Here is a 12,500-nt window from a genome sequence, read left to right as displayed (position 1 = left end):
ATGCATTTTAAGATTACCGACCTGTGAATGCCTTAGTTTAGGAAAAACAACATAATTATTTAATTTAAATTTGTTTACATGACATTTCCCTCTTATGCTTCAGGAGACATGTCAAGTCTTCTTTAAAACATCGAATTAAATTCACAGTTTTTGTGCTCAAATTCAATTTATTACCGATCACAACAATTTTATTTGATTTTCAGAATCCTTCACGCCAATCAATTTACCGTTATGAGAATTTCAAACATTTAAACACAATTGAATCTAATTCTGTTTTAGCAGTAAGACGCTAGTTTTTATATTTGTGTTTTTTTCTCGTATAAAGGTTACTATTCCAATACAGAAATTTGCTAGTTGGGCTTTAGAATATGGTTTATTTGTTTAAAGTATTAATTGGTCGCATGAAACGTTTCGCGTCATTTGAAATCGATTTTTTTGTGTGTTTTTTTATGGAGTAAATCTACAAAACAGCATTTAAATGAAATTAGTGATGTCTAAACGAAAATAAGACACTCTTTAAACGATTTTGAACTTCTGCAATTGTACTGAAGACTAATATAGACTTAGGTACGAAGTCAAAAGATCGATGTAGGATAAAAAACTTAAATCAAATAGTTTGGGGTGGAAAGGGGGTGGGGGGGGTCATCATTGCTGCGAGTTTTGTTAATCTAAAATCGATTTTACATATATCCCTATTGGTCAATCAATTTTTCCCAAATTAAGTTAAAAAGGGGGGGGGGTGGGGGTCAGTGAAAAAACTATGTGAATTAAGTTTTTTATCCTTCATTGAACTTTTGATGTCGTCCCTTAAACTATATTGATGATGTTTGATCATTATTAAGCTTTTTTAACAGCAAAATCAATAACCCCTTAAAATTATAAAGCTAAATAAGTATAACATTGTGTTGCAAAACAAAAAGCATATAGACCAAGTAATTTAGCAAATATGAAAGACAGGAATAATTTTATTTAACAAAACAAAACAAAATAACACAGTGACGGGATGTATCACAACAGAGCAACGACATATGTTACAAAAACACACAAGAAGGCATATAGACCAGATACATGAATGAATTATCATGGGTATGGTTATATTAATAAATCAACTTTTTACAAAATTTAGAATTTTTGAAATACTAAGGCTTTTCTACCTCAGGCATAGATTACCTTAGCTGGATTTGGCGAAACTTTTAGGAATGGTACCTCTCAATGCTCTTCAACTTCGTATTGTATTTAACCTTTTTAACTCTTTTGGATTCGAGCGTCACTGATGAGTCTTTTGTAGACGAAACGCGCGTCTGGCGTATATACAAAATTCAGTCCTGGTATTTATGATGAGTTTATTTATATACATTAGCAAAAATGAAAAACAATATTTAAAAATTTATCATAACACAATAAGACCATGACGAACTGCATTAATACAGGGGCACGCCAAAGTGATATCGACTTAGCAATTAAAGTAATATTCAAGACAAATAATAGAATAGCATAACACGTCATCAAGATGATAAATAAGGTCTAATAGGTGCATAAATATAGGAGGTAAGGTTAATATTGTTGATACACACATACAATGTTACGGATTTGTTTTGTACAGGATGAACTCATGTGTGCTTACATACCTTTGTTTATTTGTTTTCGTATAAGATAGAAAACGTCTGACAGCCAATCATATACTTGTTTACGTAAACAAAGTTTGACCATTAATACCATTTCGTTATTGCGCAGTCTTTTGTACATTTACAATATCTTTAATTGAATTTCTTACAGCTTTGGCATATTATGTATAAACTTAGTTTCGCTTGTCATAACTCATTTGGCTTAACGAAATGTAATTTCAAAAAGTAATTTCACGTCCGCCTTCATTATCGTCTAAAAGTGACCATTAAAACTTTTCTATGATTTTTCCATAAATATTTTAAAGTACAAATGATCTTTTTGAACATGAAATAAAAAGTACAAGTAGAATGACTGTAAAATACAGCAATTATTCTTTGTCATGATATCCAATCAATAAAAATAAAAGCATTAAAGTGTTTAACATGCAGTCCTATAGACATATGTACATTAATGTGTCCGTGTCGAAGAATAACTTTCTAAGATCTTACAATAAGGTTCAATGAGAAGAAAACGAGGAATACAAAGAGAACGAAATGTGTCTAATGAAACATAGACATAAATATACATGATATAAAGTCGGTGATCAATTGTTTGCATATGCAGTCCTTAGCCTCGATTAGGAATATTTGTACCATTAGACCATGCTTTTCTCCCATATTACCGAAACTGTTTATAGGTCTTGCAATTCGGTTTCCTCCGTTATGAAGGACCAAACTGCTAATAATAAGGAATTGAAATATAAACACAAATTCACAATGAGAAACGTTTTGATTTGTGTCTAACAATGATCAACGTTTTCATTTGTTTCTTACAGATGGACGTAAATGCTGCCTCAATTTGATAACCTTTAAATCGTCTGCTTTATCATCACTGTTTATTTGGTCGACGATGTGGTATGGTATATATACTCTGAGAGCCTTCACATATGATAGCAATCTAAGACTAATGCTTATATCATACGGAACTCCTCGGGATGAAGGTAAAATTTTAAATCAGACTATTAGTTTTAGATATAACATTTCAATAACAAGAAAATTGAAAGCAGTACTTTGTAAATTGCTTGAATTCATAGACTGTTTCTGTATTCACTGGGAACGCTTAAAACCGAATACTAGTAACCCGAAGCGTTAAGAGGCATATGATCAAAAGGATATAGACAAATAATAATATATTTAAGTCAATAGTTTCTCTTACTTCATTTTAGATGGATTTAAGTTGATTGTAAAAAGCACTATATTGTATGTAGTTGCAGCGACTTAAAACTACAAATAAAAAGAGAATCTGGGTAAATACCAATTGTTTAAATTTAGGCAACTGTAGAAAGTGAACCAGCAAAAACACGGATGGTCAAAATTTTAAAAATGCAATCAGAAGATACACATCAAGGAAAACAAATAAAACTGAGAGAATTGCACGAACGCCGACGAGACAGCAATAAGCAATGAGACAGTAAATTTGGTTAACCTAAACAATTGCAACAAAATTACAGGAATAAAAATATATAGAAATTTGCATAAAGCGATTGTATTTATGATATATTGCTGTTGAAAATGCAAGAAATGTTTTAATTTTTCGTTACAGTGTATAAATACAGTGAATTATTTGCAGCAGTACAAACGATTTCCTTACCCGCCGGTCCTTTAATAGGTCTTTTGGTTGATTGGAAACGAAGTAATTCATTTGGTATGTAATGTCTTAAGCTTAATGTTCTATTTCACGATAGAAGAGATAATTTCGATCTTTAGTTCTACATGCAATAGGATAGTATGTTTTCAGTAATTAATTTGTATCTCGTTATTTTCTAAACAAAATCATGTCAAGTATAAAAGGATCATACGGTTACAACGAACATTGTTTTAATAGTGTAGTACGCATTTTTCAAAATTCGTATGTTCATTTCACTGTATGTTATCTATTGAATCATAAAAAAACACCTTTTGTTTTATTCATGAAATGTGGCTTAATTTTAAACAGGTTTTTTTGCTTTATTTTCAGCAGGAAATCCGTTAATTCTACAGATGAAAAATGTACAGTTTATAACATTTGTGACATTTGGAATAGCTTTAGTGAATAATATTTTAACAACTATTCCTTCTATTCAGTTACAAGTAGCGGGTTTTATTTTACAAACAATAGAGAGAGTGGCTGTTATGACATCTATATGCGCTTTTTTAACACATTTGTAAGTATAAAAATATCGCCTCATATGTTTTACAAATGCTTAAAATGGAACTCGAGTAAAAGGTCGTAGGAGTAGTTAAAACCCCTTTAAAAGAGGAATGAAAGATACAAGAGGAACAGTCAAACTCATAAATCGAAAATAAACTGACAAAGCCATGGCAAAAAATGAAAAAGACAAACAGACAAACAATAGTACACATGACACAACATAGAAAAGTAAAGAATAGGCAACACGAACCCCACCTCAGGTGCTCCGGAAGGGTAAGCAGATTCTGCTTCACATGTGGCGCCCGTCGTGTTGCTTATGCAATAACAAATCCGGTAAACAGTCTAATTCGGTAGGTCACATTCATGAAAGGGGATTGTAGTTACGACGTAATGAACATATCCGATATCATGTGTGAAACGGTTATTTCATAACGGTCAACCAACTCGTGATGGCGTCCGTAACATTTACGAAGGGATTATTCCAACTTCACCATTTGGAACTCTCGGTTTAATAGCTTCCTTGTGAGCAGCAACCCTCTATCAAGAAAATCATGATAGGATATGCAAGCACGAGAATATCTTATCAACTTTGAGATGTATACCTCGTATGCAGGTGCTGCTGGAATGCTGCTACTTAGAAATGGAAAGTTTACAATTATAAAGCTGAAATCATCTCTTTTGTCGTAAAATGTTGTTTTCAACCGACCCTCATTGTCAATTTCTAAATGTAAGTCAAGATAGGAGGCCGACTGAACTGTTTCTGTAGTATCCTTTATCTCTAGTTCGATGGGATATATTCGTTCAACATAGTCACCAAATTTTGAATTATTTAGTGAACGAACATCATCTTTATAGCGGAAGGTAGAGTTAAAGGATATTGCATGTAGCAATAAAATGTTATAAACATCCCATACAAAACGAAATGTCTATATCAAATTGAAGAACTATGTAAGAGTAAACCAGCGGAACATTAGCATCAAGAAAAGAAAAATTAAACAAATGCCTGAAAAAGTCACTCGGGACATAACGCAGTTCATGTTCGTATCTGAGTTTTGAAATCGTTTCTTTTAAATTGAGATTTAAACATGAATTGATGAAAATCCGATTTGAGTAATTTAGTGATGTTTTGTTTTTGTCATTTCTTATAAGTGAAATAGGGTGAGATTCCATATAAGAGTATACTTTACTGCAGCTGGAAAAAATCTGAAATAAAGAGTTGTCAATAATACGGTTTATTAGATCTCTTTGAGTTGAATTAAAAAATTGCGACAAGTTGACGTCAAACCAGCTTATTTTCAAATTAGATGTCTGACCAAAATTTTAACAACTGAATGTTTTTGTATGTTCGTGATATGGAAAACATTGAAATGTTATTTCAATTATCTGAGGTTAAATGTGAGGTTCTGATATATTACAGTATTACAATATTAAATTATTTAGATTCATCGTCATTTAGGAAAGTAGAAAATTAAATTGTTACTAGTTGGTAATGTTGATTTATAAAATTGAGAATGGAAATGGGGAATGTGTCAAAGAGACAACAACCCGACCATAGAGCAGACAACAGCAGAAGGTCACCAACAGGTCTCCAATGCAACGAGAAATTCTCGCACCCGGAGGCGTCCTTCAGCTGGCCCCTAAACAAATCTATTTTCGTGTTTACCAATATTAGTGGATTGCGGAAAGCCTTTTGTGCTTTTTTGTTACATTTTGTTATATTTTTGTTTGTTTTAATAGAAATTGCGATAACAACACCATGTTGACTGCTGAGTCTTTATTTTGACATTTTTACGTATTATGTCAGTTTGCTCTGTTCATACATCGTTGTCAATAGAATGACATTTGATGCGACTGTCATACAAGTGAGAGGTTAAGCTAGCTATAAAACCAGGTTTACTCCTCTGATAGTTGATGTGTTTCCCTCTTTTATAGTTTGAAACCTAGATTTGTTATCTCTTAATAGATTATTAACTTTTGAACATCGATACATCGAACCGAAGTATTAAGGACTTGATGAATAAAATTTGTTTAACTACTATATTAAAGCCAATTGAATTCAATCGCATATCCTTAATAACCTTTTCCTTTTCTTTGCAGGCATTTTCCAGCTGAACATTTTGGAAAATTGATCGGTCTTCATTTTCTATCTTCGAGCATACTGTGTCTACTCAGATTTCCATTCCAATCATTCATCAACACATCATTAAAAGGTGATCCTTTTTATGTGAGTATTTATTACTTTTACCCTTAATTGTGACAAAATTTCAGAAATCATTGCAAATAAACTACCTTCGACAAATGTAGTGCACACCTTAACTATAGACAGGATCTGTACAATCAAAGTTTAACCCAAGAAACTTTGTATAGTTTGTTAACATTTTGAAATTAAAAGACAAGAAATGAATAATACACAAGTACAATATACTTAAAATGTTAATTTATCTTGCAACGCAGTTCACAAAGTGAAACATATAATTAAGAATGGAAACGGGGAATGTTTCAGAGAGACAACAACTGGCCCAAAGAACGCATAATAGTCAAAGGCCAACAACGAATATCTGTGTTTTAACAAGACAAAGTATATTTCATTATGAGTTTTACTTTCAACAAGTTCATGTAAAGATAAAATTGATAATTGAAAATGGGAATGTATCAAACGGAACAATTACCTGAAACAGGTGTAAGGCCACTAAAGGGTCTTTAACACAGCAACACAGCAACACAGCAAAAAATCCTGCACTTGGAGGCAGACTTCAGCTGGCCATTTCGCAAAAATGTGTACTAGTTCAGTAAAAATGGACGTCATACTAAACTCCAAAACATATAAATGATCTTAAATTAAAAAAAAACAATCAAAACCAAAAAAGCCCAGTGTCTCCTGACGTGGGACAGGTGCAAAAAATGCGGTGGGGTTAAACATGTCTAGTGAGATCTCAACCCTCCCTATACCTCTAGCCTATATATTTATATGTTCAAGTAAAGACATTTCTTTCTTCTTTTCAGATAAACTTATTATTACTGGTGTTATTGATTTTATCGTGTGGTCATCCATTTTTGATATGGTACCATTGTAGAATTGGACTTATAAACAACAGTTCCTTGTCAAACAGCAGTAACGGGAGAGAACAATTAGTTATTACAATAGAAGATGAGAACGACAATAACCGTCGAAGTATGATTAGATCGTAACAAATATATTCATTAGGGAAAGAACTGTGGAAATCTTATATTATAATTCTAAACACCTATTCGTATAAAAATGCTAAATTTCTGAAAAGACCACAATCATTTTGGGTTATTTTCAGAAGTCTGAATGATCCGATAGGGTGATTTCTAAATTGCATAGAAATTTCATATGCAATAAATACAATGTAAATCTGTTTTGTATATTTGGAAGGAAGAACCAAACTTGCATAGTTCTGTAGAACGAGATGGAAAATCACAAACGAGAGTTAACAGTTCGCTCAATCAAACCTTTATTCCGTAATGTGGCAAAATTCAGTCCAATATTAAGAAGGATAGTTTTATTGATAGTTTTAAATTCTTGATTTGTTTCGATATATAATCAAATACAAAATAATTCATGCAATCTTAAGCTTTATGTCGGAGTAGTTGATTGAATTAACAATTAATTTGTGAATGAAGCCAAACAACGAGTATGTACTATTATATTTCAATATGTATATTACGTTTTATTTAATTGTATGTTTTCGGGATTCGTTTAATATCGTTTATTTGAAAAAAAAAGAATACAAATATTATATTACTATTGACAACTTCTTTCTATATATGTTTAACCTTATGGGTTAACCTAAGCAACACATGTGTACTTAATAATCTTTTCCTGTTGAATGATATGTACAGACAAGCTTTGAAAAAGTTTTGGATTCTTTTTAAACTGATATACTTGTATGCCTCATCAATAGAGTGTAACCGAACTAGGGCAGCGAGTGTGTTAGTCGTTCCTTTTTCTTCAAATGTTTTTAGATGGCTCGAGTACATATACCACTTGACAAGCAGACGTGATTGGTTTGACTTTCAATAATGATATTGTAGTTTCATATAAATATGTATGATTTGTGTCATGATGTTTAGTCTTAAAAGAACTCAATAAGACTCGTTCTGCGTTTAATCCAACTGGAACCAATAATTTTGAAAAGTTTATATAACCTTAGCACATTGGTTATCTTCTGGTTCTTGTTATTCCTCTTACAAAATACCGTGTGTTATGATGAGAAAATACGTACTTTTCGTGATTCTGGCTAGATATTTTACTCAATGGACCTATGTGTGCATTTGTGTGTTATTTACACATACTTTTTTGAAGAAGAATTTCATATAAATACACCTCTGGGTGTGGGAATTTCTCGCTGCATTGAAGACCTGTTGGTGACATTCTGCTGTTGTCTGTTCTATGGTCGGGTAGTTGTCTCTCTTTGACACATTCCTCATTTTCATTCTCAAGTTTACATGTATTTGATTGTCCCCAAAGGCAGCGTTTTCCACGTTCTCAACTAGTTCAAAAATAATGCAACGAATAGAATAATACTTTAGCACATTAATTATAAACACATATACATGCAAGTCTAGGTGAAAATAAAAACATTGAATATAGATAAATTAAATGATTTTTTCATCTTTTTATTTTGCATTTTTATTAAACTGTTTGAAAAAAATAAGATTCTTAGGTACAACTAAAGAAGACCAATAAAATAGAAGAAAAGGCCAGTTAAAAGAACAAATGAAAAGTCATCAAAGTTATAGAGCTTTAGTAAATTTGACCCATTTCAGGAAACTCACAAAATGCTACAAGGAAAACTTAAATTAAATAATTAGAAACAGTTTCTAAGTTTGATGAAAATCTAGACTTTCAGGTTTTGGGAGTAATAACAGTTAAATTATTTAATGCCAAAAAAAAGTTTATCAGTGTTCAACTAACAGGAATGCTAGATCTATTGGAAAAATAAGTTTTGCGATAAAAAAAAATAAATAAAAGTATATACCAATATTTACATTGCATCTGTTATGTATTTTTTCTCTGTTTTATGCTGTTAAAATAACTACGATACAAACGTTATTTAAAATCTATTTTATGTATCACTCAGATTATGGAAACACTTCTGGTAACTAATAGAAACTAACATATCCAATGAACTCTTATCGTCTCATGCTACGAATATCACCGCCATGATCATTCTGTTATCATGAATCCGACGTAATAGATACGGACCACATGATTATAAATAAGTTAAACTCGATGACCACAAGTCATCATACACTTATTACGGAGAAATAACAGTCAATCAGTCAAGATTAAAAAGATATAAATAGATAGGGTTTGTGACAAGGTGCATTAAAAAGAATATAATTCTGATGGAATATCCGTTCCAAAGATGATATCGGATATATTCCGTTTGTCGTTATTACAATCCAGTTCCCTTTTCACGAATGTGACCTACCGAATTAGACTATTTACCGGGTTTGTAATTACATGATCATGAGCAAAACGACGGGTGCCACATGTGGAGCAGGATCTGCTTACTCTTCCGGAGCACCTGATACCACCCCCAGTTTTTGGTACTGTTCGTGATGCTGTTGAACCCCTCTTTGTGACATTTTTACCTATTGTGTATGCTTATTTTTTCACACATCGTAGTCAATATAATGTAATTTGATGCAACTGTCATACAAGTGAGATGTTTAGCTATCTTTAAAACCAGATTCAATCCACCATTTTCTACATACTACATAATAAAATGCCTCTTCCAAGTCAGGAATATAACAGTTGTTGTCCATTTGTTTGATGTGTTTGAGCTTTTGATTTTGTTATTTGATTAGGGACTGTCCGTTTTGAATTTTCATCGGAGTTCAGTATTTTTGTGATTTTACTTTCTGATAGAGTCACAAAAAGCATATTAAAATTTATAATTTATATTATCAACCATTAAACATTTCTACCTTCTTGCTGTCTAAACATCTTGACAATGTATTCGGCCAGTCTACCTTACAAAACGTGCCCATTGAATATTTTTAGGATAAAGATTTTGTAGGCAATACGCGGGTTTAAAGATTAGGAAAGCTATGCCTTTCTCGAGTAGAAAATCCACGAGGTGAGGAGTACTGTCTATGGGCTGGTATAAATGCTCACAAACTGCATTGTGTTATTATCGATAAACTAAGTGTTATATTTGGAATTATGAAATCTTTGATGATAAAAGGGAGATAAGTCAAATGCGAAAAATTGTCTTTGTGTTAAGGAATCATATCAAGGTCTGTGTAATAGCAACATTAGGAATTACAAACACAGTCTTATTTCATTATGTAATTATGCAAGTAATTTGTTAATTCAGATTTTTGATTGTTTGAACTATAGCATTCAACGTACAGAAAATAATTCAATTAATGTTATAAGCATTCTCATAAGATATTACATAAGATACGTGTAAAGAACCTTGACCTATAATGGTTTACTTTTGTAGGTTGTTGTTTGGATTGAGACTTGTCTCATTGGCACTCATGCCACATCTTCCTATATATAAGTAAACATTTTATGTTTATTAAATTCAATAAAGCTACATTGTACATTGCAGATCAACAATAATCACATAGATGTCTGACACTGCTATACCAACTATTCTTATTATAATTAGGTAAATCTTTTTAGATTATTCCGGCTGTTAACAATAAATAGGCCTCTTGCATATTTTCACTTTTAAAAGAATAACCTAATAAGTTTTGTTCACAAAACTGATAAAAAGGGGAAATATACCTAAGTCAGATAGTACACCATAGATAGTACACCAACTTGTATTGAGTGATGTATTTCTAACGGCATAAATGTAGACGAAAATGTGAACGGCTGATTTTTTTGGCAAACAAATAGTGCCACCACCCTTCGCACACAAATATTTTTTTCTGAAATAGTTTATCTATAGCATACTCTTTACTTTTCAAGCAAAATTCATATTTGCGAGGGTTGGCGCCACTTATGAAATCATGTTAAAAGGTATAAAAAGATGATGATTTTTTAAGAAAATTTGGACTAAAAATAAATCTTTTATTTCAGGATAGTATACTTACTTGTGTAATGTATGAAGCTGAATATGTACATTTTTCTGATTTGACTTTGAAAAGTAATATATCATGTTCATATATACACAGTCGAACAACTGAAGTTTTCAAAATGTATCTTTATTGGGTTACTGGCTCTACTTCGTTACTCTTTGAGTTAAACGTACCCAATATTTGAAAGGAATATAATGAAATATAACAAACATGTAATTTAGAGCTATTAATGGTCATCTTTGTAAAAAAAAATAATTGCAACAGTGTATACCACTGTTTTTGGATTCAAACATATTAAAAAAAAAAATAGGCCAACATGACCTATATGGAATAAATATAGGAAAACTTATTTATAAACGCATCATCGAATCAATCTTGCTATCTCCAGAGAAGGAAAAAGATCAAAGGAACAATACAAAATTTGCGTCTAACAATTCAAACAAATCAAGGCAAGTCATAAAATCCAACACAGAATATCAAATATCGAGGAAAACAGCAAACATTAGGGGCAAAATCATGAGCTACATAAACGAAAACAATTAATACGGTAAAAATACAGTTATAAGTATAATGTTGACATATAAAGGTATATTTTATCCATATAACACTTTGTATTTCGCCAAATATGTTCCAGTTACATCGGAAATAAAAACAACAGATTCCATTTTGCTAAAACAGATGGATCTTACTTCCTCGATCCCATCTTTTTCACTAAGTAATACATTACTCCTCTTTCCGTCATGTGATATGACTACTACTTTGTCGGAAATGTCATCGGCTAAAAATATATTCCCATAGTTATCTGTGCATATTCCCTGTGGGTCTTTTAAATCGTCACTTTTGAACTCCCAGACTTGTTTTCCTTTCCAATCAACGAATGAAACAGAAAGACCATGATTATCACTACAAAGTATTCCATTATTCGTAAACAGGAATTCAAAAAGTAATGTTTCGGATGCAACATTTACTGATTTCAGTGTATTTCCTTCTAAGTCAATCACCCGAATTTCATCATTTCGTTGTAAATGTAAACCTACAGCGATAGTATTTTTCAACGATGACAAACCTAAACATTTCTTATATAGCTTTATAACTTTTTCGACTGAATCATTATTTAAATCAATGATTTTAACGACCATTTCGTTTGGAAAGGACACAGCAATTGCATCATTTTTTAGTTCTGCGACACCAAACGGTTCGCCTAATACTTTAATATTTTTCTCGAAATTGCAGTCATTTCTAAATAGAAGTATTCTTTCTTTACCCGCAATAAGAATAACTTGATTAGAATTCAGACAAATCATGGCTGTTACAACTTGTAACGTATCGTTGATGTGCAAAATATCTTTTTTTGTTTCAAGTTCCAGAGAAATATTTCGAAAGAATGGGCTATCTCTACATTCCACTTGTACTTCTCTAGATATGTTATCATTATCACGTGACGCTTCCTTCCTAACAACAAACACATGACCTAATGACTCCAGGGATTCGACAGCAGTTACTACTTTTAAAAAGTTTGAGTTTTCTTCCACATCTATACAGACGTCTTTCATTCTACCATCTTGCCACAACTCATCAATGTATCTTTTGTATTGGTTCATCTGTTGTTCAATTTGATGGACTCCAAGAAACTGTTGAGT

The 12,500-nt window shown here is 31.8% G+C and overlaps 1 protein-coding gene across 2 annotated transcripts in view; it reads left to right on the top strand.

The window, feature by feature from the left end:
• Nucleotides 1-7,412, top strand: part of LOC143075137 (equilibrative nucleobase transporter 1-like) — a 183,062-nt gene extending 175,650 nt beyond the window's left edge. For both annotated transcript variants that reach the window (XM_076250453.1, XM_076250454.1), the window contains exons 6-10: nt 2,441-2,605; nt 3,208-3,309; nt 3,622-3,808; nt 5,893-6,019; nt 6,799-7,412. In XM_076250453.1, coding sequence (XP_076106568.1) covers nt 2,441-2,605; nt 3,208-3,309; nt 3,622-3,808; nt 5,893-6,019; nt 6,799-6,984 — 767 coding nt within the window. In that variant the 3' untranslated portion in view covers nt 6,985-7,412. The remainder of the gene's footprint in view (nt 1-2,440; nt 2,606-3,207; nt 3,310-3,621; nt 3,809-5,892; nt 6,020-6,798) is intronic.
• Nucleotides 7,413-12,500: the final 5,088 nt, after the last annotated feature.

This window comes from Mytilus galloprovincialis, chromosome 5, assembly GCF_965363235.1.
Source record: "Mytilus galloprovincialis chromosome 5, xbMytGall1.hap1.1, whole genome shotgun sequence".
Lineage (NCBI taxonomy): Eukaryota > Metazoa > Mollusca > Bivalvia > Mytilida > Mytilidae > Mytilus > Mytilus galloprovincialis.
Note: the sequence above shows the minus strand (reverse complement) of the source record. Positions and strands in the feature narration are given on the sequence as shown.